The sequence below is a fragment of the Saccopteryx leptura genome, chromosome 2, assembly GCF_036850995.1.
Source record: "Saccopteryx leptura isolate mSacLep1 chromosome 2, mSacLep1_pri_phased_curated, whole genome shotgun sequence".
Taxonomy (NCBI): Eukaryota; Metazoa; Chordata; class Mammalia; order Chiroptera; family Emballonuridae; genus Saccopteryx; species Saccopteryx leptura.
The window spans coordinates 66610553-66638281 of NC_089504.1; the positions used below are offsets into that span (position 1 = coordinate 66610553).

A 27729-nucleotide genomic window follows, 5' to 3' on the forward strand; every position below is an offset into this window, starting at 1 on the left:
TGACAGAATTAGGAAAGCATTTTTATATGAAAAAGGTGACTTGGAGCTCATAGCATCAGCAGTTTTATTTATCTAATAACTAGAAGAGCTGTAGGGAGACCAGGGTTCAACAAGCAGAAAGAGAAATGTGGCCACTACTTATTAATGATATTAAACTTATTCATATTCATTAATTTGTTCAAATAACCATCAGTGCTGACCTTTTTTTCTTTTTTTTTTAATATCTGGCTTCTTTAGCTCAGCATAATGTATGTTAGCGTCATCTACATTTATTACATTGATTCTGAATTCCCCTTTTTCTAATGTAATTTCTTGCAGCAAAATTTCTAATTCCTTGAGTCAGCTAAGAAATACTGGTCTTTTGAGAGTACTCCAAAGACAGAGAAATTCAGTTCAGATATGTAATTGCCAATGAAAATTTTATGATAAAAGAATGAATGGGCTACAGGCATAGAATATTTTACTCACTTTTTGGAATTTATTTAGAGGAATTCTAATATAAATAAATATCTTTGTGTTTATAGTTATCCACATATTAAATACTTGTATTTATTATTAATTGTCTGGTGAACATGTAAAGAAAAAATCCAGCAATTTTTGTAGTATCTCATGGTATTTCTACAAATAAACTAATATCAATTGACACTGGCTTTACTAACTGCATAATGCATCTATTTTCTAAAATTGTTCTATTTAACAATTCTAAAGTAGGCCATGTTTCCTGTAAAATAATTGATTAAATGAAATTCCATAAACGTTGAGTGCTTTTTCATTGGAACATAATGCTAGAAAATACTGATTAGAAACATTAGTCTGTAGAGTCCATATTGCAAAATATTCTTCAGTCATTTTTTTTTTTTTCTGAAGCCGGAAACGGGGAGAGACAGTCAGACTCCCGCATGCGCCCGGCCGGGATCCACCCGGCACGCCCACCAGGGGGCGATGCTCTGCCCCTCTGGGGCATTGCTGTGTTGCGACCAGAGCCACTCTAGCGCCTGGGTCAGAGGCCGAGGAGCCATCCCCAGCGCCCGGGCCATCTTTGCTCCAGTGGAGCCTCTGCTGCGGGGGGGGGGGGGGGGGGGGGACAGAGAGGAAGGAGAGGGGGAGGGGTGGAGAAGCAGATGGGCGCTTCTCCTGTGTGCCCTGGCCAGGAATCGAACCTGGGACTTCTGCACACCAGGCCGATGCTCTACCACTGAGCCAACCGGCCAGGGCCCAGTCATTTTCAGAATCAGAAGTAATGGGCTTAAGTAGAGCAGAGGAAGTTTTGGGATTTTTGAACATCTATAAATTTAGTGTAAGTTAACAGTGTGACAGTTTCCAAAAGAGCTGGGTCTTTCTCTTCTGTGTATTTGGTATGATGCAGTAGAACCTACTTCGTGTAATATTGGGTGGATGTTTATATAGATGTGAGATGAAGATTGAGATGTACTAGTGGATTAATAGTAACATAGTTTGTGTTAATGCTAACAAATTATCAGCAGGTTATTATTTACATGTGCAGATAAAGAAGAGTGTTTAGGGTTTGATCATGACTAAGTTGAAAACTGATAAAAGTGTTAAAAAATGGGAAGTAATGAAAATGATGCAAACCTGGGTAAATAAAGATTGGGTTGTAGTTGATCAGTTGGTCAAAAAATCAGGTTAAAAATATTCATCATAGCCTTGTCATTTTAATACTCACATTCTGTAGTTAAAATTTTTCTTGATGCTCTACTTCTAGAATTGTCTGCATAGTTTTTCAGTAAAGTATCTGTACTGAGTACGAAATTATCGGTTGCTATAAAAGATAGTTTAATATTTGAGAATAAAATTATATTTCAGGCCTAGTTACTAATTGTGGCCCTAAATAGCTATCACCATCAGTCACAATTTTGGTTAAATAAGAGGTTGCTATGCCTAATACTTTGCAGTATCTTTGTTACTTACTTAATGTAGAAATAATGAATAATTTTGCCTAATTAGGTTAATAACATATTCTTAAGTCTTTTTGTCATAGCTAAAAGAAGTGAGTTGTTAGAAAACAATAAAATGGAGAAAATATGTATATTTTTTATTTATGAAATACTCTTTCTCAAAGGAGAGTGGGTTAGTTTTGATTTAAAAAATGTAAGGTGTTAAAAATAAGCTTTTTCAATTATTGATTTGAATTTCTGAAGGAAATAGTAATTAATATGTTACTTGTGTTTTTAAAATGTGAGCCATTTTATTGTTAAAATAGTTTTAATGGTTATTACAGAGGATGGTATCTTACAGTGTTCTTAGATTTAAAGAGACACTACTCTTGTGTTAGCCGAATATAGCAATATTACTTTATTTGGATACTCATGAAATTTCAAAACAGGAATTTGCCATCATTGGCTTCTCACCTTTTTTGATTGTCCTCTTAGTAAATTCAACTCACTTTTTTTCTGATCAAAAATACTTTCACATACTAACTTATTTCTCTGTGTTGTTGCCTACATTGAAACTAAGCAGAAAAAAAATAATTTTGACCTGTAATTTTCTTGTTATAAAGAATTTATTTCTTGTACCTTAAGTTAAAAGGTAAAAATAAAAGTTTGAATTTTAGCATATTTACCATAAAAATATCAATTCATTTTGCAAGTACCATCTGTAATGTACTAAGAATTTCCTCTAGAAAGGATAGTGTTTAGTACAAGAGCCTCTGTGAGAGTGGAAAGAAAATCATGAGCCATGGTTGATGCCTCAGTGGATAGAGCATCGTCCGGCATATGGACGTCCAGGGTTCAAGTCCTCGGTTTGATTACCAGTCAGGGCACACAGGAGAAGCAACCATCTGCTTCTCCCACCCTCCCCACTCCTCTGCCTTTCCCCCTCCCACAGCCAGTGGCTTGATTGGTTGGAGCATGGCCCCGGACACTGAGAATAGCTCTATTGGTCAGAGCAAGTCAGCCTCAGGCGCTAAAAATAGCTTGGCACTGGAGCATAGACCCCAGATGTGGTTGCCAAGTGGATACCAGTTGGGGCATATGCGGGAGTCTGTCTCACTATCTCTGCTCCTTTAACCTAAAAAATTAAAAAAAAAATTTATGGACCACTGTTGACCTTGGGAGGTTCTTAAGCTCTTTGATTATCTTCTGTTTGTTTTTCTTCTGTTAAAATTGGGATTTCTGTGTCTCACAAAGATCTATGATAATTGCCTGCAATAATGCAAGGAAACTATATGGCCCATGAAATACATTTTGTGTTTACTAAATGTTAGTTTCTGTTTTTATTTTTAAAAATTTACCCTTCTCCTTATCTTTCTTCCCCTTTGGCAACCATTAGCTTTTCTCTGTATCAATAAGTCTGTTTCTGTTTTGTTTTGCTCATTCATTAATTTTGTTATTTTTTAAGTTACATACGTAAGTGAAATCATACATTATATGTCTTTGACTTATTTCACGTAGCACAATATCTTTTTTATATTAGCATTATATATGACTGAACAATGGAATATTAGATGAATGGGTTATGAAGATGCAGTGTATACATCTTTATCCATTCATCTATCATACACTTAGGTTGCTTCCATATCTTAGCTATTGAAAGTAATGCTGCATTGAACATAGGTGTGCATATATCTTTTCAAATTAGTGTTCTTGTTTTCTTCGGATAAATAACCAGATTTTGAATTGCTGGGTCATATGAAAACTCTATTTTTAATTATTTGAGTAATTTCCATACTGTTTCCTGTAGTGACTACACCAATTTACAACCCCACCAACAGTATACAAGGATTCCTTTTTCTCCATCCTCACCAACACTTGTTTATTATTATTATTATTTTGACAGACACAGAGAGAGGGACAGATAGAGACAGACAGACAGGAAGGGAGAGAGATGAGAAGCATCAATTCTTCATTGTGGCTCTTTAGTCTTCTTAGTTGTTCATTGATTGTTTTCTCATATGTGCTTGGATGGGGGAGCAGGGGTTACAACAGAACAAGTGACCCCTTGCTCAAGCCAGCAACCTTGGGCTTAAGACAGCAACCTTGGACTTCAAACCAGCGACCTTTGGGTTTGTGGGGTCATGTCTATAATCCCCTGCTCAAGCCAGTGACCCCGTGCTCAAGCTGGTGAACCTGTGCTCAAGCTGGTGAGCCAGTGCTCAAGCCAGATGAACCTGTGCTCAAGCCAGCGACCTCAGGGTTTCAAAATTGGGGTCTCTGTATCCCAGTCTAATTCTTTATTCACTGTACCACCACTTGGTCAGGCTGGTTTTTGATTTTTTGATGTTAGCCATTTGAAAGGTGTGAGGTGATATCTCATTGTTGTTTTGATTTGCATTTCTCTGATGATTAGTGTGGTTGAGCAGCTCCTCATAGGTCTGCTGGCTGTCTGTAGGTGCTCTGTAACAGCCTAATGAAATCCTGTTGGCTCAGTTCTCTTCATTGTGGCTTTGTTATTACAGTCATTTTTTCTTCGTTTCATTCTTGTCTCTGCCCCTTTCAGTGTAGGCTGGCAATATTTCTACTGGTATAAAAGTCTTAAAAACTATCCTAGTCTTCTGTGCAATTCATGGGTGCCCAAGCCATCAGACATGTGGGTCCTCCACACATCTTTTCTGGATGACCACGTCTTCATACACCATAAGTATAACCATAAGTAATTACTTCTGCCATAACCCTATTTCCAAATAAGGTCTCATTCTGATGTACTGGGCATTAACATTTTAACACCTTTGGAAGCTTACACAGTTCACCCACATAACAACCGTATAATGACCTTAACAGCTACCTTAAGTGGCTAAGAAGCTTACTTTGTTTTATTTTAGGCTTCCTTTGTTTTATTTTAGGTATTTTTTGTTTTTTTCTAATTATCATTTAATTGTTATAAATAGACTGAAACACAGAGTAATTTCACACATTTTTGCATACTATCAAAGCCTTTCTTACCAGATACTTGCACATAAAACAATTTAAAAATTAGTAATGCTGTGTGTCACAAAAAAAAAAAAAAACATTTAAAAATAATACTTTAGTGATTTTGTTAAATATTCCCTTTTTATTTTATTAATCCTATAGTGTGGTTGCATGGCATTTCAAATTCTGCAATTCAAATGCTAACTTAGTATTTTCTGGCTTAGAAAATTGCTGATTTTAAAAAATATTTTTATCTTTAAATTAGATTACTGGTTTTCAGTATAAATATAATGGAGAACATGAATTTGACTTTCTGGGAAACTAACAAAATAATCATGATTCTGTGTAATAACTCTTAGCATAGTGAACAGGGAAGAATCAGTGTATACATACTGATAATTCTCTTTAAATTTGAATTTAGCATTTTTAATTAGTATGTATGTTCTTAAAAGCAACAGTAACAATAGCCATTCATACTGATATTTTGACTTCGTGTCAAAAATAGTTTGTTCTAAAAATATTACCTGTTACTGGTTGTTGCTCTTTGTGCCAGTATACAGTCTGAAAGATTTTTTATTTCTAATTTAGACTGTTAATATTTTTCTTTCCTACCGTGCATTCTTTTAAATGATCTCATTTAATCTTCATAGGGATTTAGATGAGTGTTATTATTTGTTGGTACTTGCAAGAGTAGATTTTCTCAGTGCAGCTAAAGTTTACTATTTTTGCCACTATCATTGTTTCTTGCATTATTTTGAGTATTATATAACTTTATTTCTGAATGTTTAAAATTGAAGATAATATTTACCTATTGTACTTATAGTGAGTGTACCAGACAGTTAGCTGAATGGTAGATCTTGTTGCATGTTTATAAAATTCAAGACTTCTGGGAGAAGGGACTAGGAAATGAAAAAGTGTGATACAAAATTCTCCCATGCCAAAGAAACTTATGGTACCTATATTGTACATTCAGTTTTTTTTTTCGTGAAGCAAATATTAGTAACAATGTAAAAATATAAAGAGGTTTCTGTTGATGAGTCTAAACATCTATTTTTTCCTTTAGTGGAGATATTGCATCTTAAACCAAATATATTTAAATTTATCAGGACCCTCATTTTCCATATTTCTACACCAAATAAATATTGCAAAATGACTTAGATCTCTCTCTATACCTAACTAATAGAAAGAAGTGCTGTAGATTAATAGTACCTCGTGCCGAGGATCATTTGGTACAATTTCCTTCAATGTTTAGGCTGGATTTTCTTTGAATAGTGAAATGGTAAGCAGGAAAGCTTTGTGGTAGGAACAGTAGCGCTGAGGTAAGGAAGCATACGAGGCATTTGGGCTCCTATGATTAAACTTTTTGGATTGAGGAGGAATATTTATGTTGATTTTCAATGGAAGAGAAACCTGGAAATCTTACTGGTGGAGTCAAATCTTAGAGCCCTTGAATGCTCAGCTCAGGAGTTGAGACTTAATTCAAAGGATGATTATACTTTATTGAACTCATATAAGAAAGATTATAACATATTTGAGGGTAAAATGACAGCTGTAAAGGTGAATTGGTGCTAGAAGACCCTGGAGGCAGGGAACTTCGCTTGTTATGCTAGAATTTAATGTCTGACAGTGAGGCTCCCAGGATCTTGGTATAGGAATGTGTATAGGAGACATTTTAGAGGAAGAATTAATGGTATTTGATGACAAACTGAATTTCTAGAGGTAGAGGGGAAGGGGGGGATTAGGAAATGTTGAGTGTGAATGTAGGAGATTGGAAGAATTGTGATACCAAGTTCATAACACAATATTTATTTGCAGAAGTTGGCTTAAGGCATGTTGAGTGTTAGTTGTTTTCTGAACCTTCAAATCATAATGCCTGTTAACATTTGAATTTTATGGAAGGAAGTTTTGGACTGGATATTATTAAAACTATAGTTAATTTGCATGTGGATGTTAATTGTATCACTAAAATATTGAGAGACTTACAGTTTTAAGGCTCTTGTTGAGTCAACTAGTCCATTGCCTGTGTGTCAGGGATTCTGAAGGTATACTGCTCACAAAAATTAGGGGATATTTTATAGCTTCATATTCATTTTGAAATGTCTCCTAATTTTTGTGAGCAGTATATATTAGTTACACCTTTGAGACTACTTCTGCATCAGTGTTTGAATGATACCTGTCTTGCATCATGGAGTTTGTGCTAGATGCAGTTTAACCTGTGTGAAGTCTTTGGAAACTTGTTTTATATAAATTAAAATGCTAAGTAAGTATACATTCACGAGAATCAAAGTCCTGGTGGATTAAAAATAATCTTTTCTCTGAACTCACCTTAATACTATTCCTTTTTCCTAGTGGATATATTTGTAGTGGTGATGGTGGGTGTTTTTACGACATATAAGAGGCTGTTCTTTAACTCCTAATTGTTAGTGACTTTGTGAGGGTTTGTTTGTTAATTAGTATAATGTGATTAAAAGTTACCTTGAAGAAAACTTATCTCAACACATTGATTTACTTATTCTAATATTCAATGGCTACTTTTGTGTGTGAACCTAGGTTTTCAGCTTTACAGACATTTCAGCATTCAGCTCACTGATACATTCTTATTATGGAAGGGTGGTTAATCCTTCTGTTGTTGGCATGCTTTTGAATTTGTGCTGTTTCCTTTTAAGTTATTCCTGGTACACAGTTCCCTATGAACTCTACCATACCTTTGAACATACTATTTTTACCATTTATAAATGTGAGCATGCAGGTTCTCACCTCCATTCAGAAGGAATTGAATTTTTTCTCACTGAAGGTTTGAAAATGTAAAACATCCTACCAATAATTACGTGATGGCTAAATATTCATGTATATATATTACTTTCAAAGTAGGACTCAGTGTGACTTTCTGTAGCTAGTGACATGTTTCAAGCACAACAATCCCTTTGTGTTTCAGTGCACCTGCAGGAAAGACATGGTGAAAATCTCAATGGATATCTTTGTGAAGAAATTTCAGCCAGATAGGTACCAGCTTTGGAAACAAGGGAAGGATATGTACACCATTGATCACACAAAGCCTACTCCAGAATCCACCCCTGAAGTAAAAGCATGGCTGCAGAGGAAGAGGAAAATAAAAGCATCTAGGAGGTAACTCTTCCTCCCCACCCTATCCCACTTGTGCTAAAAATTTACTTCTCATAAATTTACATATCTTATTGAAATTTTGAGGCAAAGAATTTTTAATTCTTGAAAAGTTAGTAAATAAATATAATGTAGGAAGAGTTATATTTTGTGATTGAGAATATTCCTGAAGTTGTCACACATGGCAAGTAGAACAACACTAGAACTTCTCGGACCTTACACTAATGTATTTTAAAGTTGTATTGGTGCTCTCTATTCATCTCCATGTTTTTAATGACTTCAATGTGTTGATTTCCAACTTTTTCATTTTCCTACCAATTTTCTTTCTGTCTTAAGTAGTTTATTCCTTCATTTGCCAAATACCTAAGATACTACTTTTCTCATTAAGATGCCTATATTTTGCTTCATTTTGTACACTTGGTTTTATTCTTTTACGAGATATAAAGCAGAGCATATGATATTTCTGTAACATGGCTGTCCCTGTGAACTTCATTCTACATTCCATTTTTGTGGCCAAGGCCTTTTCAGAGGCTTTTATGCCTGTCACACTGTTTTAAAACCCACAGAGTAGGGTATATATTGTGTTGCTCAGGTCCTTGGGCAATCCTTTAGGCTCTTTATGTTTTCCAGGGTTATATTACATTTTTACTCTCCAATATTACTCATTGTTTTTCTTTCAGATTGTAAAAGTAATATTTGTGCATTGGAGAAAATTTGTAAAATAAGGAAAAGAATAATGAAGGAATCCTAAATCACTCTTAACCTCACAATCCAGAGATAACCAGTGTTAACATTTTCTATATATCCTTTACATATATATTGATTATATATCATATTATATTATATACCTTTCTAAAATTGGGACCATGCTCTCTTAACAATTTGGTGACCAGTTTTTTGAGTGTTTTTAATGTAATTGAATGGTTTGCTACAACGTGATTTTTAATGACTGCATGTATTCAAGTAATCTCCTGTATTTGGACCTGTAGCTTGTTTCCAATTTTTTGCTATTTACTAAGATAACACTGTAATTTTAAGTCTTTGCCCACACCTTTGATGCTTATTTTCTGATTCTCTTTTTTCCCCCTGACATTTATTTTCTGCTATTTTAGAATGATAGTGAGCAGAGGAACCTTAAGAACATGGAGTCAAACTTCCTCATTTTATGAGAGATACCTGAATTAGTAGCAGAACTCAAACTAAGGTGTTCTTTTTTTCATCATATGGTATATAGCAGTGATTTTCAAACTGTTAGTTTTAAAATCAATTTAGTAAGTTTGGAACAACATTTTTAATTTAGGAAGTAAAATAGAATAAAAAATACCATAGTTCTTCCTGTGTGGTAAGGGTAAGTATTAATTCATGACATGTGTGAGCATGTGTGTTGTGTTGTGTCATCATCTAGAATGTACAACTTACTATGGGTTGCATTCAAATAAGTTTGGGAAACAAAGATTTAAACACTCAGCGCCTTGGATTAATGTGTTAATCCACATTACAAAAAATGATAGTTGTGGGAGGGGTTAGTAGTCAGTTTTGAATTCTGAAGCAACACCAGTAGCTCATGTTGAGAATTGTTCTTTAATGGACAAAAAACAATAATACTTTAATTAGGTATATGATCTGGACTCCTAGTTACTAACCACAGTGTTCCTTTTGGGTTGACAGAGAACATAGATCCATGACATTGAACAGATTTGAAATGCCTTGTAGTAGGTTGAAATAATCAATGGACTGCTCACCCAGTTTGGAAGCCTAATGTTAAGAGGCATGTTGATTATGCTCAGCCTTGTGGCTTGATCATAGAATTTGATGACTGCCTGTAATACCCTATCTAGGGAAGTTTAATGAAGGGAATGATTCATTGAAATCTCAAAGAGATGTCAGCCACCTCACTTTACAGATACTATTCTATTAATAACGTGAAGATTTTCTACATAGGCCAGTGCATGGGTTCTCAATAAAGGTATTAATGGTGATGCTGATACTAATACTGTTACTGCCAGCAACAGCCAAAGCTAATTTACAAAGGTTATCTGTGGCTACCCCCTTTATCTCAGATCTCCATTCTTTCTTACTTCCTGTAGTACTTAGTGTTTTATGTGTATATGTATATGTGTTTGGGGGCATTGAAATACATGTTGCTTTAAGTTGTAACTTTTCCTAAATGAAAATGTTAGAAATGTTATATCATGCACAAAAGACATCTATGACAAAGCCATCAAGTGATTTGCTGGAAAATACTAAAAGAGGAAAAAAATAAAGATGGTGACCACTCTGAAAATAATAAGTTGGTATAAGATGTTAAATATATAAAGTTGACCTTCCTTCCCTTTTATTTCCTTTCGCTAATGATGATTTGGCATTACATGCTAATGATTAATGCATGTATGATTTATGCATACTTCGAATCATACCAAATTCAGGGACGTGGTCTCTTGTTCACCTTGGAACGTGAAGAATCAATTCAGATTTTAGCAACAGCTTTATGAGCTCTCCTCATTTTTCCTTCTCATTCCTGATTATCTAAATATTTAATTTATTGACTTGATTTCCCCCATGTCAATTTTTTACTTTATTTTTATTTTCCAACTTCTTTTAATATTGAACTATTTATAGTTGTTTTAATTTTTAGTAAATTGTTATTAAAATTCTTGTTAAGATTTCAATTTCATAATTAATTTTTTAGTTGTGATGATTATCTTTGCACAATAATTTAGAAACTATCAATTTTTTTCTTCTTTCAGCAAGTGAAAATAACTTTTGTATTGGTATGTGTTTTATCCTGTTTGTTGCATACATTCTGTGCTCTGACCTCAGCTTTTCTTGTTAATAGCTTCCAGTGCACTAGTTCTAACTCAAAGAGGCCTAAGAATGTGGAGGACGAGGAAGTGCCAACTGCAGTCGATGGGGCGGAGGGCCCTACCCTTGACCCAGACCCAGACCCAGGCCCAGAAGACCTCAAAGTCAGTGAGAAGCCAAAAGAAGCAGTAAAGCTAGGGAACACAGAAGTACCTTCAGAGGAAGAGGCCTCTGCTAGCAGGATGCTGCTGGGTCAGAATTCTTCAGATAATATCAGACTCTCAGGTGAGAAACTGGCTGGTTGTTTCACATATACAACGAGTAGGTGGTTGATGATCTGGTGCCTTTGGTCTATATTCACTAGGACGGATGTCTGACTTTTCCACATAGCTTAACCAATAAACTATCTAGAGTTAAGGGGTAAATCAGGAGACCAAGGAAATACTTTAAAGGTCAGGAACCCCACTGCTATGTGGAGTGGAACTATGAGGCAAATAGCCAGCAGGACCTATTTGGTTTAATAAAAAGGAAGATCCTGAAATGAAAAAAAAAAATTCTTGGTGTAAGTCAATTTATAGTATACAATGCACTTTTGGAAAGCTTCTCTTGAGTTCACATGGAACAGGAAAAACCAATTATAAATAATTCCTTGCAGATTCGTAGCTTTCTTCTTAATTTTAAGAAAAGAATAAGGTTTTTAAAAAAGAACAAAAACCATTCAGTCTTTGAAAATGGTATGCACAGTTCTGGCTGTTCCTCTATACCAGAGCCACCATCTGTACGTCTCTGCTTTGCCCCCTTCCCCTTTCATAGCATATATCTCTGAAACTGCTCTAATGCTTTGCCTTTTTGCTATATGTTGGGGTGCTTGTCTTTTTACTAATTGAGCTTATTTGTAATTTCTGTCTCCTCATACCACTCAGCCAGTCTGTCCTTCGATCGTGGGACTCTCCAGAATTCAGCCATGCCTCCCACCTTCCCCCACTGCCTCTTCCTTCAAGGCACCATTATCTCTTGCCTGGACTATTGCAGAAAGTGCTTCCTTCTGGTTTTGCCAGTGTCCACTTTAGATATCTCTGCTAGTCAGTTCTTTACATGGCAGTCATATTGATCCTTGAAAATGATGTAGCTTAGTTCTCGCCCCACTTTTTTCTTTTTTACCCTTATTCTACTTAAAGGAAAGAAAAAGTCCTTATCATAGTCATAATTAATCTGACCTTCAGCTGCTTCTCCATGCTTGTTACTGTTTGTTCTTGAAGTATAGCTTAAATCATAGACTTTTCTTCAATGAGTTCATATTTTAGTTGAGAGCTAGACAAATATAATTACAATACAGTATCTTAAGTGCCATGTTAGAGTGTTGCTGGTATACAAGAGAAAAGACCCGAAACAGACAGGAGGCTACACTGGCAATATTTCTTGGAATAGGTGATACCTGAATTGACGAGATAAATAGATAGAAGGTAGGAAGGTGGAGAATGTGGAGAAGGGAATGGCAGCAAGCAGTGCGGAAAAGGCAGTTATGCAGTGCATATGGCTATTTCTTTACAGTCCCTCACCTTGGTTTAATTAACCGCTTTTTGAATTACTGGGTAGTTTAGGCCAAGGGCACTCAGTTTTATTAGTTTTGTTGTTATATAGTTCTTTGAATTTTGACCTCTAGGTTTTGAGACTTGGCAGAAACTTAAGTAGACAATGTGACTAGGTTCAGTATCAGAGCTAGTATGTGACAGGTGAATTGATGCTGTGTGTGTGTGTGTGTGTGTGTGTGTGTGTGTGTGTGTGTGTAAGGGAGGGAGAAGGCTGAATAGAGATGGCAGTGGAAGAGAAGTGCTTATGATATTCTCCTTTTATTGATGACATTGCATGATACAGGATGAACGTAGGAAATAATTTTTACTGGATCTGCACAGCCTTACTTTGCTTTCTACTTACATCCTTTGACCTGGAATGGTTCAACAGCAGCATCTCTTACTGTCATATTCATATATTAAAATATATTTGTTATTTTTAGAAATATCTCAAAATGCTATTGCTTTGGATAATTATTGTTACTGCCCTTGCTTTTGACATTTGTCCATAGTAAAACCTCTTTCTGATTCCTTATTTTGTCAATAAGTACATTCTTTGCCAAACTCCAAGGTCTCACCTTAACAGCTACAAAGGCTGTGTGGTGCTACTGTGACCTTTCCCACCCGTGTTTGTGGAAGTTTAGAGGGGAAGCTGGAAGATAGGAGTTTAGTTGAGAATAGTTTAACAATTGTACTCAGTAATAACACAATGCAGGATTTATTGTCTTTTGTTTTACTCCTCAGGAAACAGCTGCTTAAGTACATCTGTAACAGAGGAAATAAAAACTAAAGATGACCAAGCCTATGCCATCATTCCATCTTCGAATCCCAGTGAGACTGACGATTCATTATCTGTTAGCCACGTGACCCCTGAGGAATCAGACCCACCCAGACATCCATGGCCAAAGTCACCTGAGTTGTACTCCTCAGTGGCAGAGGGTAACAGTGTGTTGACAGAGGGAGAAGAGAGTGATATGGAGAGCCGTGCAAGTGACCTTGAACCGGGGGGAGTCCCAGCGGTCCCCAGTGGAGAGAAAAATGGCTTCAAAGTCCCCAGTGTATGTGACAATGTCCATTTTTACTGTATTTATTGCGTGGTGAGAGGAATTTCTGAAAACTGTGCTATGCATAAAAACTTGCTATAGGGCAGAAATAACATTTCACAATTTATGGGTCTTAAGCACATTTTCTTTGATGATTGAGAGGTAAGCCTTCTATGAGGTCTGGCATACATGATGATAATTCAGAGAGCATGGAACCTTTGGCCACATGTTAGAGATTAATTTTATTTTAAAAATTTTCTAAAATTAAACTATTTGAGGTAACTATAGGTTCATATACAGCTGTAAGAAATAGTACAGAAAAATCCTGTGTACCCATTTTCCCCCATTAGTAACTTCTTAGAAGACTATAGTAGGTTATCACAATGATTTTGACATCGATACAGTCAAGATAAAAAGTGGTTCTATTACCTACAGTGTTAACCAGGCTGGAAATGATTTACCTCCAGGGCTTTGATCTCCTTCTGTTAACAGTTATGTCTCTGGGTTCTAGGCTTCCCATAGCCTATATTGTAACATTATAGCTCCCTTGGTCATGCTTTCCCTTGACACTTTCTTTGTGGACACTGATTCTAGAACCAGACTATCCTTTCTGGCCCTGCCCACTGCCAGAAACAGGCCCATTTGCCACTTGGAAAACTCAAGACCTCTTTTTTATTTAATTTATTGAGGTAACATTGGTAAATAAAATTATATAGTTTTCAGGCGTACAGTTCTGTGATACATCATCTGTATATTGTTTTGTGTATTCACCACCACCCCAAGTCATCTTTTTCCATCACCACTTACCCCCTCACCCCCTTTACCTTCTTGGGTACCTTCTCTACCCCCCTTTTACTCTGTTAATCACTATACTGTTGTCTAGTGTCTATGAGGTTTTTTATCTTTTTAGTTTTTTTGCTTAATCCCTTCACCTATTTCTTTTTTTTTAAATTTATTTATTAAATTTAATGCAGTGACATTGATAAGCCAGGGTACATATGTTGAGAGAAAACATCTCTAGATTATTTTGACATTTGATTGTGCTGTATACCCCTCCCCCAAAGCTAAATTGTCTTCTGTCACCTTCTATCTGGTTTTCTTTGTGCCCCTCCCCTCCACCACCCCCTCTCTCCTTCTTCACCCCTTCCCTCCTCCCCCCACCCCCCACCCCTGTTGCCATCACATTCTTGTTCATGTCTCTGAGTCTCATTTTTATGTCCCTTCTATGTATGGATTCATATAGTTCTTAGTTTTTTTTCTGATTTACTTATTTCACTCCGTATAATGTTATCAAGGTCCATCCATGTTATTGTAAATGATCCGATGTCATCATTTCTTATGGCTGAGTAGTATTCCATAGTATATATATACCAAAGCTTTTTAATCCACTCGTCCTCTGACGGACACTTGGGCTGTTTCCAGATCTTCGCTATTGTGAACAATGCTGCCATAAACATGGGGGTGCATTTCTCCTTTTGGAGCCGTTCTATGGTGTCTTTGGGGTATATTCCTAAAAGTGGGATGGCTGGGACAAAAGGCAGTTCGATTTTCAGTTTTTTGAGGAATCTCCATACTGTTTTCCACAGTGGCTGCACCAGTCTGCATTCCCACCAGCAGTACAAGAGGGTTCCCTTTTCACCACATCCTCGCCAGCATTTATTCTGTGTTGTTTGGTTGATGAGCACCATTCTGACTGGTGTGAGGTGATATCTCATTGTGGTTTTAATTTGCATTTCTCTAATGATTAGTGATGTTGAGCATTTTTTCATATGTCTATTGGCCATCTGTATGTCCTCTTTGGAGAAGTGTCTATTCATTTCTTTTGCCCATTTTTTGATTGGATTGTTTGTCTTCCTGGTGTTGAGATTTACAAGTTTTTTATAAATTTTGGTTATTAACCCCTTATCCGACTTATTGTCAAATATGTTCTCCCACTGTGTAGTTTGTCTTTTTATTCTGTTCTTATTGTCTTTAGCTGTGCAAAACCTTTTTAGTTTGATATAGTCCCATTTGTTTATCCTGTCTTTTATTTCACTTCCCCTTGGAGATAAATCAGCAAATACATTGCTCTGAGAGATGTCCGAGAGCTTACTGCCTATGTTTTCTTCTAAGATGCTTATGGTTTCACGGCCTACATTTAAGTCTTTTATCCATTTTGAGTTTATTTTTGTGAGTGGTATAAGCTGGTGATCTAGTTTCATTTTTTTGCAGGTAGCTGTCCAGTTTTCCCAACACCATTTGTTAAAGACGCTGTCTTTACTCCATTGTATTTCTTTACCTCCTTTGTCAAATATCAGTTGTCCATAGAACTGTGGGTTTATTTCTGGGTTCTCTGTTCTGTTCCATTGATCTATATGCCTGTTCTTATGCCAGTACCAGGCAGTTTTGAGTACAATGGCCTTGTAGTATAACTTGATATCAGGAAGTGTGATACCTCCCACTTTATTCTTCTTTTTTAAGATTGCTGAGGCTATTCATGTTCTCTTTTGGTTCTATATAAATTTTTGGAATATGTGGTCTATATCTTTGAAGTATGTCATTGGTATTTTAATTGGTATTGCATTGAATTTATAAATTGCTTTGGGTAATATAGACATTTTAATGATGTTTATTCTTCCTAACCATGAGCATGGTATATGCTTCCACTTGTTTGTATCTTCCTTGATTTCTTTTATCAATGCTCTGTAATTTTCCGAGTACAAGTCTTTAGTCTCCTTGGTTAAGTTTATTCCTAGGTACTTAATTTTTTTGGTTGTAATTGTGAAGGGGATTGTTTCCTTAATTTCTCTTTCTGACTGTACATTGTTGGTGTATAAAAATGCCTCTGATTTCTGAGTATTGATTTTATATCCTGCCACTTTGCTGAATTCATTTATCAGGTCCAGTAGCTTTTGACTGAGACTTTAGGGTTTTCTATATACAATATCATATCATCTGCAAATAATGATAGTTTTACTTCTTCTTTTCCAACTTGAATGCCTTTTATTTTTTCTTCTTGTCTGATTGCTGTGGCTAGGACTTCCAGGACCATGTTAAATAAGAGTAGTGAAAGGAGGCACCCCTATTTTGTTCCTGATCTTAAGGGTATTGCTTTTAATTTTGGCCCATTGAGTATGATGTTGGCTTTGGGTTTCTCTCATAGATGGCTTTTATCATGTTGAGGTATGTTCCCTGTATTCCCACTTTGCTGAGAATTTTGATCATGAATGGGTGCTGGATTTTATCAAATGCTTTTTCTGCATCTATTGAAATTATCATATGGTTTTTCTCCTTCTTTTTGTTTATGTGATGAATCACATTGATTGATTTACGAATATTGTACCAGCCTTGCCTCCCCAGAATAAATCCCACTTGATCATGGTGTATGATTTTTTCCATATATTGTTGGATCCGGTTTGCTAATATTTTGTTGAGGATTTTAGCGTCTATATTCATCAGAGATATTGGCCTATAATTTTCTTTCTTTGTGTTGTCTTTGCCTGGTTTTGGAATCAGAATTATGCTCGCCTCATAAAAGGAGCTTGGAAGTTTTCCTTTCTCTTGAATTTTTTGAAATAGTTTGAGAAGGATAGGAGTTCTTTGAATATTTGGTAGAATTCCGTTGTGAAGCCATCGGGCCCCGGACTTTTCTTTGTTGGGAGTTTCTTTTTTTCTTTTTTTTTTTTTAAATAAATTTTTATTAATGGTAATGGGATAAAATTAATAAATCAGGGTACATACATTCAAAGAAAACATGTCTAGGTTATTTTGTCATTAAATTATGTTGCATACCCCTCGCCCAAAGTCAGATTGTCCTTCGCCACCCTCTATCTAGTTCTCTGTGCCCCTCCCCCTCCCCCTAACTCTCCCCCTGTCCTCCCTCCCCCCACCCCTGGTAACCACCACACTCTTGTCCATGTCTCTTAGTCTCATTTTTATGTTCCACCAATGTATGGAATCATGTAGTTCTTGTTTTTTTCTGATTTACTTATTTCACTCCTTATAATGTTATCAAGATCCCACCATTTTGCTGTAAATGATCTGATGTCATCGTTTCTTATGGCTGAGTAGTATTCCATAGTGTATATGTGCCACATCTTCTTTATCCAGTCTTCTATTGAAGGGCTTTTTGGTTGTTTCCATGTCTTGGCCACTGTGAACAGTGCTGCAATGAACATGGGGCTACATGTGTCTTCACGTATCAATGTTTCTGAGGTTTTGGGGTATATACCCAGTAGAGGGATTGCTGGGTCATAAGGTAGTTCTATTTGCAGTTTTTTGAGGAACCACCATACTTTCCTCCATAATGGTTGTACTACTTTACAGTCCCACCAACAGTGAATGAGGGTTCCTTTTTCTCCACAGCCTCTCCAACATTTGCTATTACCCGTCTTGTTGATCATAGCTAATCTAACAGGGGTGAGGTGGTATCTCATTGTAGTTTTGATTTGCATTTCCCTAATAACTAATGAAGCTGAGCATTTTTTCATATATCTGTTGGCCATTTGTATCTCTTCCTGGGAGAAGTGTCTATTCATGTCCTCTTCCCATTTTTTTATTGGATTGTTTGTTTGTTTGTTGTTGAGTTTTATGAGTTCTTTGTAAATTTTGGAAATTAGGCCCTTATCTGAGCTGTTGTTTGAAAATATCATTTCCCATTTAGTTGGCTGTCTGTTTATTTTTATATCAGTTTCTCTTGCTGAGCAAAAATGTTGGGAGTTTTTTGATAACTGTTTCGATATCATTTGTTATAATCGGTCTGTTTACGTTTTCTGATTCTTCCAGATTGATTTTTGGAAGATTGTATGTTCTAAGGAATTTGTCCATTTCATCTAGGTTGTCTAGTTTTTTGGCATACAGTTCTTCATAGTATTTTCTTACAATATTTTGTATTTCTGTGTGTCAGTTGTTATTTCTCCTCTCTCATTTCTAATTTTATTTATTTGAGTCCTCTCTCTCTTTTTTTTGGTGAGTCTAGTTAAAGGTTCATCAATCTTGTTTACCTTTTCAAAGAACCAGCTTCTAGTTTCATTGATGCTCTGTATTGTTTCTTTAGCCTGTATGTCATTTATTTTTGCTCTGATCTTTATTATTTCCTTCCTTCTACTACATTTGGGGTTTACTAGCTGTTCTTTTTCTAATTCTTTTAGATGCAGGGTAAAGTTGTTTATTTGAGCTTTTTCTAGCTTCTGAAAGTGTGCCTGTAGTGCTATGAACTTCCCTCTCAGCACTGCTTTCGCTGTGTCCCATAAATTTTGAGTTGTTGTATGCTCATTTTCATTCGTTTCTAGGAATTTTTTTATTTCTTCTTTGATCTCATTCTTAATCCATTCATTATTTAACAACCTGCTATTTAGTTTCCACGTGTTTGTGAATTTTTGAGCTTTTCTGTTGTGGTTCATTTCTAGTTTCATGCCGTTGTGATCGGAGAAAGTGCTTGATATGATTTCAGTCTTCTTAAATTTGTTGAGAGCACTTTGTGCCCTAACATGTGGTTTATCCTAGGGAATGTACCATGAGCACTTGAAAAGAATGTATATTCTGCTGCTTTAGGGTGAAAGGTTCTGAAGATATCTATTAAATCGAGTTGATCTAGTGTTTCCAATAAGTCTGCTGTTTCTTTGTTAATTTTCTTTCTTGAGGATCTATCTAGTGATGTTAGTGGGGTATTGAAATCCCCTACTATTATAGTATTGCTGTTGATCTCGCCCTTTAAATCCATCAAAGTCTGCTTTATATATTTGGGTGATCCTATATTAGGTGCATAGATATTTATAATAGTTATATCTTCCTGTTGGATTACTTCCTTTATCATTATGTAGTGGCCTTCTTTATCTCTTACTATATCCTTTGTTTTAAAGTCCAATTTGTCTGATATAAGTATTGCTACCCCTGCTTTTTTTTCATTTCCGTTTGCATGAAATGGTTTTTTCCATCCTTTTACCTTCAATCTATGTGTGTCTTTTGTTCTAAGGTGTGTCTCTTGTAGACAACATATGTATGGGTCCTGTTTTCTTATCTACGCAGCTACCCTATGTCTTTTGATTGGATCATTTAATCCATTTACATTTAAGGTTATTATTGATATGTAGTTTATTGTGCCATTTTCTTCTTTAAAGGTGTATTCCTTTTTTGTTATATTCTTTTCCCACTTTGATCTGTTTACAACAGGCCCCTTAACATTTCCTGCAGCATTGGTTTGGTAGTAATGAATTCCTTGAGTTGTTTTTTGTCTGGGAAGCTTTTTATTTCTCCTTCGATTTTAAACGATAGCCTTGCTGGATAAAGTAGTGTTGGTTGTAGGTTCTTGTTCTGTATTACTTTGAATATTTCTTGCCATTCCCTTCTGCCCTGAAGTGTTTCTGTTGAGAAGTCAGATGTCATCCTTATGGGGACTCCTTTGTAGGTGATAACTTTTTTTTCTCTTGCAGCTTTTAATATTTTCTCTTTATTGCTTAGCTTTGGTATTTTAATTATGATGTGTCTTGGTGTAGGTTTCTTTGGGTTTCTCTTTATTGGAGTCCTTTGTGCTTCTTGGACTTGTGAGAGTTTCTCTTGCATTAATTTAGGGAAGTTGTCAGCTATGATATGATTGAACAAAGTCTCTATCCCTTGTTCTTTTTCTTCTTCTTCAGGAACCCCTATGATGTGGATGTTATTTCTCTTCATGTTGTCACAGAGCTCTCTAAGAGTTTCCTCTGACTTTTTTTTTTTTTTTCATTTTTCTGAAGCTGGAAGCGGGGAGAGACAGTCAGACAGACTCCTGCATGCGCCCAACCGGGATCCACCCGGCACGCCCACCAGGGGCGACACTCTGCCCACCAGGGGGCGATGCTCTGCCCATCCTGGGCGTTGCCATGTTGCGACCAGAGCCACTCTAGCACCTGAGGCAGAGGCCACAGAGCCATCCCCAGCGCCCGGGCCATCTTTGCTCCAATGGAGCCTTGGCTGCGGGAGGGGAAGAGAGAGACAGAGAGGAAAGCCGGTGGAGGGGTGGAGAAGCAAATGGGCGCTTCTCCTGTGTGCCCTGGCCGGGAATCGAACCCGGGTCCTCCGCACGCTAGGCCGACGCTCTACCGCTGAGCCAACCAGCCAGGGCTCCTCTGACTTTTTGAGTCTCTTTTCTCTTTTCTTCTCTGCTTTCATGCCTTCATTCCAGTTTTCCTCTAACTCGCTGATTCAATCCTCTGCTCTATCTTTCCTGTTTTTAATTCCTTCCATTGTAGTCTTTATTTCTGATATTGTATTTGTCATCTCTGACTGATTCTTTTTTATACTTGATATTTCTTTATTTAGGTGTTCATAATGACCATCCATTGTTGTTCTAAGATCCCTAAGCATCCTTACAATCATTATTTTGAACTCCTCATCTGGAAGTTTGATTATTTCCATATCACTCAGTTCATCTCTTGAAGGTGTCTCTTGTGGTTTCATTTGGATTGCACTTCTTTGTCTTCTCATCATCTGTTTTTGGGTGTTTTATTTGTAATCCCTTCAACTTTTTCTCCTAGCCCTCCGTCTCGCACCAACAGCTGTCAGTCTGTTCTCTGTTTCTATGATTCTGTTTTTATTTTGTTTGTTAGTTTATTTTATTCAGTAGATTTCACATTTGATTGAATCATAGGGTATTTGTCTTTCTCTGACTGGCTTTTTTCACTTAATATAATAATCTCCAGGTTCATCTATGTTGCAACAAAGGATAAGATTTCCTGCCTTTTTATGGCTGAGTAGTATTCCATTGTATAAATGTACCACAGCTTTTTTTATCCACTCATCTACTTATGGACCCTTGAGCTGCTTCCCAATCCCCCTAGTTATTGTAAATAGTGCTGCAGTAAGCATATGGGTGTATATATTCTTTTGAATTAGTGTTTTGTGCTTCTTTGGTATACTCTCAGAAGTTGAATCACTGGGTCATAAGGCAGTTCCATTTTTAATTTTTTGAGGAAACGCCATACTATTTTCCACAGCGGATGCATTAATCTGCCTTCTCACCAACAGTGCATGAGGGTTCCCTTTTCTCCATATCCTTGCTAGCATTTGTTCAAGACTCCTCTTGATAACCAATGTCCCCATTCTGTGTGCTTGCTCAGGGACTCTCTGTTTCTCATATGTTCCTATGATGTTAATATATGCTTTCAGCATGAACTGTTGCTGTCACCACACAATTATAGGTGGATCAGGCAGTCACACTCTGATTGTATATAGTGATTCAGAATTCATTAATCTCTTTTGACCTATACAACTAGATGAAGAAATTCAAGTGGTAAGTAAGAAAAGCCTCAGTTGTTAGAGCTGAGAAATGGAGTAGGCCCCTGATTCCTCTTGTTCATTTCAACTCACTACAGGCCTTTCAGTATCATTGAGAAGGAAAGGGAGATTAGATAAGGAAATCCACTTGGAATATTCTGTTTATTAGTAGTCCTAAAATGTCAAATAAAATATAGATAATTTCCTAATTTGACCTAATAACCTTTATCATTTTATATGTGATTTTATATTCTATTGAACCATAAAATATTTATCAAAAACATGAGAAATAGAAAAATATGGTCTAATTTATTTGAAAAGGTTCAGGGAAGTTTGAAAATAGTATTCCCATATTAGTACACAAGTGTTATAATTAAATTTCATGTAGGAAGTAATTGTAGCTGAGTAGATAATGAGATTCTAGAATGGTAAGTGAAATGCTTATTTAAATTATATTTAGTCACATACTTAAACTAGAATGGAACTGAAAGTAAGTAACTTTTCTAGTTCCTCGCTTACCCTCAGTACATTTAACCGTTTTATCTATCATTTCACCAACTAAGACTGCCCATATAAGAAACCAAATGCTGCTCTTGAGGCCTGCCTGACTTGGTTTACCTTCTTAGAGATACCTATAATGGTACCCTTTACCGACACAGTGGTGTCAGACAGTCCTGAGTAATACAGACCCATTTCATTTTTGTGCAGTTTTGATCAGTGTTTCTTCTTATTAAGTGTAATGCTATGTGTGTTCTGGTGCAATCAGCTTTAGTCAGTTTTCTCTGGAAATATTAAGTTATTTTTTGAACATTGTCTGCCTCTTTATCTATAACTAGACTTCGTGCTTTCCGTGCAATACACCAAATATGTTAACATTTTACATGTTATTCCTGCTGACCAATATACTCCTTCCCCAGAAACCTAAATGTATTGCTTCTTCATTGCACTCAAGATTTCAGTCAATTGTCTTCTCTTTAGAAATTGCTTTCTCTGATGACTCTGTATGACATAGCGCCCTCATCTCTTTCCATTCCTCTGTCCTACTTTATTTTTTATTTTTATATTTTGGTTCATCACTAGCATTTATAAAAGCAGACCAAGGAAACTAGGTCTGGGGACACATACATGGTCTTAATATAGCAAATGTTTAGCCCTCCCTGATTATTGTTGGAATCCATGAGAGTCCGAAAGACCAGAGTAACAGGCTTTATTGAAAGGAAGAAAGGAACCCTGCCGGGCACTTCTCCCGGGGAGAAGAACGCCAGTTACAGACTAGGGGCGAGTTATATAGTGTTTGGGAGAGCCTGAGGGGATACTGAGGCAAAAGTCCTGGTATGTCCGGAATGCTCCTCCTTGGGAGGCTTCAAGCATGTGGGTGTTGAATCAAAAGTCCTGGGCCCTGGCCGGTTGGCTCAGTGGTAGAGTGTTGGCCTGGCGTGCGGAAGTCCCGGGTTCGATTCCCTTCCAGGGCACACAGGAGAGGTGCCCATCTGCTTCTCCACCCTTCCCCCTCTCCTTCCTCTCTGTCTCTCTCTTCCTCTCCTGCAGCCAAGGCTCCATTGGAGCAAAGATGGGCCGGACGCTGGGGATGGCTCCATGGCCTCTGTCTCAGGCGCTAGACTGGCTCTGGTCGCAACAGAGCATCGCCCCAGATAGGCAGAGTATCGCCCCCTGGTGGGCATGCCGGGTGGATCCCGGTCAGGCGCATGCGGGAGTCTGTCTGATTGCCTCCCTGTTTCCAGCTTCAGGAAAAAAAAAAGTCCTGGCATGTCCGGAGCCCCTCCTTGGAGCGGCTTGTCAGCTTTTTGGAATTCCTCTGTCTCAGGGGTGATAGTCTAGTAAGGGTGAGGTCTGACAGATAAGCGGAACATCAAGAAGGCAGTTTGGAATACACATATCTATCAATTATTAAAAATCAGAATGAGAATATTAGCAGTATTATTTTTCCTGTGTATTTGTTTAATAGTACCTGATATTTACTTTTTCCTTGTTTATTGTCTGTGCTCTTTCCCATCTGTAAGACATACTCCTTGAAAGTAGGGGTTTAGTATAATTTTTCCTGCTGTAATTCAACTTTTTGAACAGTGTGGCATATGGTGAGGGCTTAATAAATATTTCTTGTTGTTGACTAAGTTATAATTTCCCACATTACTTTTTAGCCATTTTATAAACCTCAACCTATTTTACTTTTCCCTACCCCTAGCTTGATTAGAATGTCTCGCATCTTTTCTCGGCACATCCCTGTTGGTATCAGAGGGCAGTGTAGTTTCTTTACTTCTGGCTTCTGCTGTTTCAGTGATAGGAAAATTTTAGGAACTCTTTTGTTTCCTAGTGAACTGTCGATATTATAAACTTACTAGTTTCCAACTCTTTCTCTGGGAATTTTTCTACCCTTACCCTCCCAAGCCCCTCCCCCCACACACCTTTTTTTTGGATTGAGTGAAAAAGAAAGCTTGTAAGTGGATTCTATCTGGAAGATATCAAGATATACATGGCTTTCCCCCCTCTACCCTTGAAAGAAAAATGTAGCTTGAAGAACCCAGAACAAAAGATTTTCTATAAAATATAAGTGATTTGAAGATGTCAGAAATTAACAAAGAAAACAAACACCAAAACTTTGACTTCTTATTTAATCCTCAGGGAAGTGACAATTTATGCCTGACTGAAAGGAAGTGTTTGGCCTCATTTTGGCGGTATATGGTTTTCTGTGTGGATAGAAAGCAAAATAACTTAAATACTCTCATGTAAGCAGCATAGACATGACCAAGTGCCTAGTTCTATATTGTTATGGATATATAATACTAAATTTAGATTGGTTTTAAAGAACTTTTGAAAGCTTGCTAACTGCTGAGTTTATTGCAGGCTTGATAAGCCTACCCTGCACTACATAGAGATAGTATTTTAATGCAAAGTAGAAGGATAGTTAATTGACCTCTTGGTAAAATAACTAATAGAATGGATTTCTATTTCTTTTGATTTAATGGTTTAAATATCTTTTAAAAAGAACTAATTCCCCAGGAGGTAAAAAATGTACAAGGAGTCTTATAATTAAATTGTCAGAAATCACTGTGAAATGTATGTAGTGTTTTGTTTAAAACAAATTTTTAACTATTTTTGTTCTGTAATCAGAGAATAGAAGGAGAAACCAAAACGGCTAAAAGTTGGCGCCATCCACTCAGCAAGCCTCCAGCGAGATCTCCAATGACTCTGGTGAAGCAGCAGGCAACAAGTGATGAAGGTAGGCTTGTGAAGTTTTCAGTATTTCTTTTTGTATGTATGTACAGTAGTCAGTATTTATTGTCAGTTGTAAAATACTTTCCTAAAAAAATGGCTTGATAGAGAAGTCATTTGACCACATGCTTATATATATTGGAAGAAGATCAGGGGTAATAAACAATTTTCAGTCAGCTGAAATTTGGATATCAGGGATAAATACTTGCTTCACATAATCTAGCCATGTTCCTAAAGTCTTCCCGTTTTATATAATGGGATAAACTTGGTCATTGCTGACATTCTTTTTAGGATACTCCAAAGAAGTTAAGAATCACTTCTTTAAAGGCATCAAATCATGGAATTAATATGCTGTTAAGTTTCTTTGCATTGTCAATTCTTTAATTTATTAACAATTATCTTGAGTAAAAAACTGTGCAATACTTCCATCCCGTTATACCTGGTGTGGCAAGGCGCAAGAGGAGGGTGATAGCTGAGCTCTCGAGATGAAGGAACTCCAGAGGGGATACAGAAAGATATGACTTCCAGATTGGAAGATGAGAGCTAATGTTATGGCTGTTTAGGAAAATACACTGAGATTAGAGTGGATGTAGGGAAATTGGAGCTATGACCTCATAGGTCTTTGAGACACATAAAGCTGGACTCTTAAAAAAAAACCTATACCCTTAAGTATGTATTAGGGAAAAACAAAAACCACAGCTGACCATAGGCACAAGCAGAGGACAGAGGACTTGATGCCTGGGTTGGACTTGTGTGAGGAAAGGTGATAGGATAAGAAGAGACAGTTGCCCTAACAGTTCTTAACCTTAGGACTGCAGTCAAATTTATGCTTTCTTATTCCAGGTCAGAAATTTAAAGTAAAAGTGGATACTGCCTGTTAGAAATCCTCAGGGCATCTAGCAGAAGCAATTGCAAAATCTCTAGAACCCACAGTAAAGAGGAATCTGGTTGACTAATGGACAGTAGATTCTCTGACTGGATCATTGTTTTGTCCCTTTTAAGTTTTTTGACTTTGGAAAGTCTACTCTTGCCTTCAGTTTCTTCTTTGTAAAATATGAATACTAGTCAGGAATGATCAAGGTTTCCAAGCTATAGGTTCATGTCTGGATTTTGGGCACTACAGATATCCTAAAATAACATATGGTGGTATGTTGAGCTCATCACCTTTGGACTAAATTTTGTTATTCTTCAACTATACTTTTATGATTTCTAGAATAATTATACAAAAAGATAGAAAGATGTAGATACCCATCCATACTGCTTTCACCCAAGTGCAGAGGTGATCCCACCTGCAAGTTTGAAAATTCACAAGATTCTGATTAAAACCCTGGTATGGTTCTAATTTTCTCTAATCTGAACAGTCTGGATAACTTTTTATAACTCATCAACCCAGCCAATGCAATACTGTAATGAGTTGTTAAGCATCTCTTTGAAATTAAAGACAACTCAGACCCTCATCCCTGTATCTGTAATATCTGCATGCCTCCAGGGTTTGATTAGGAGTGTACTTCAGGCAATGGAACAGCAATTTATTTTTTGGACACTCTGTCTGTATTAATATTATAATTCATTTAGTAATGGATTAAATATTTAAATACAGAGATGGAAGAGATGGAAATTGCTGCTTTAATTAAAGATTATTCTGGGTTTGATCATTATTTAACTCATTTAACCTAGGTTTTCAGTTTTTTGAAAGAACAAAATGTATACATTTAAGTGTAATTAAGTAAGGAAAATCTTAGGAACTCAAGACTGACACAATTTGATGACTTTCCCAAATGTTTTTCTCTGTTTCACTCTCCTTCTATTAAAGTATTCATGCTTATGATGCAATCAAATACTAAACTAGTCCTGAGCATATTTTCCCAAGATTAGAACTATCCACTTGATTTCACTTTGTAAGAGTGTTTTCTTTTCTTCTGAGATTGCCTGATATTTCCTGTGGTATTTTCTGAAGTTACCCTGTGTCATTAGTCACTGTAAGTGCTACTTCTGGTGCACAAGCTGGTTTTTGGGTACTTTGCAGATACTGCTCAAACTAAAGGACATTATTTAGAAGTGGCTGTTTCACTTTACTTTTGCCAGATAGATGTTTTGAGGGAGAATTATGTCCTCCTGTCCCTGGTGTGCTATAACTCCTTCCTTTTTAAGAGTATTAGTATAGATTTGTTGGTCTTCATTTTATTTCTTTTATTTCAAGGTTTTATTAAGTGAATATATTGACCAAATGTAATAATGATGTCTTCTGTTGATTCAGACTTTACAAATGTAATTTTAATTTTTAAATTAAATTAAGATTTTATTTTGTATTACTCTTTGACATGGACAAGAGTGTGGTGGTTACGGGGTGCGGGTTGGAGGAGAGGGAGGGTGTGGGGAGAGCGGAGGGGCACAGAGAAAACCAGACAGAAGGTGACGGAAGACAATATGACTTTGGGTGATGGGTATGCAACATAATTAAATGTCAAAATAACCTGGAAAAAAAAAGCACTCTTTGTTTTGTTTTGCTGAATGATAATGGGCCTATGACTGGTTCTCCTAGGGAATCTTCTAGTCTCTTCTTGGCTGTTAGTGCCTACAAGGCCTTGGAGAACTAAGTCATGGAATCTCTAAGATTCATCATGTGTTTTACTCATCTTTATAGTGAAATGGTTGGATTATTAGTGATCCCAAAGTCTCATTCAAACTCCAAAAGCCTTTGATTCTATGAAAATGTAATAGGAATGGATACTGTGTAGTCCCCCTTGCTCCATGTTTTCATTGAAAAGCAAAATAGTGAAGTATATAAACATTCCTCATAAGCAGTGTTTCCCTTGCATAAACACTTCTTTTTCTCTGCCAATTTTGAAAAACAAATGCTGTTTT

General features: G+C 36.6%; 1 protein-coding gene and 1 non-coding gene across 7 annotated transcripts in view; one reads left to right on the forward strand and one right to left on the reverse strand.

Annotated features, from left to right (window-relative positions):
- Positions 1-27729, forward strand: part of KDM4C (lysine demethylase 4C) — a 465676-nt gene that overhangs the window by 255500 nt on the left and 182447 nt on the right. For 3 of the 6 annotated variants that reach the window (XM_066368119.1, XM_066368120.1, XM_066368123.1), the window contains exons 9-12: positions 7804-7994; positions 10825-11075; positions 13106-13419; positions 24763-24871. In XM_066368119.1, coding sequence (XP_066224216.1) covers positions 7804-7994; positions 10825-11075; positions 13106-13419; positions 24763-24871 — 865 coding nt within the window. Of the gene's footprint in view, positions 1-7803; positions 7995-8668; positions 10283-10824; positions 11076-13105; positions 13420-24762; positions 24872-27729 lie in introns of those variants that run through there. The other 3 variants (XM_066368121.1, XM_066368122.1, XR_010749215.1) reach the window with 3 other exon arrangements.
- Positions 22702-22849, reverse strand: LOC136396010 (small nucleolar RNA SNORA72). Its single transcript, XR_010749443.1, has one exon. It is a non-coding gene; the product is annotated as a small nucleolar RNA SNORA72 (small nucleolar RNA).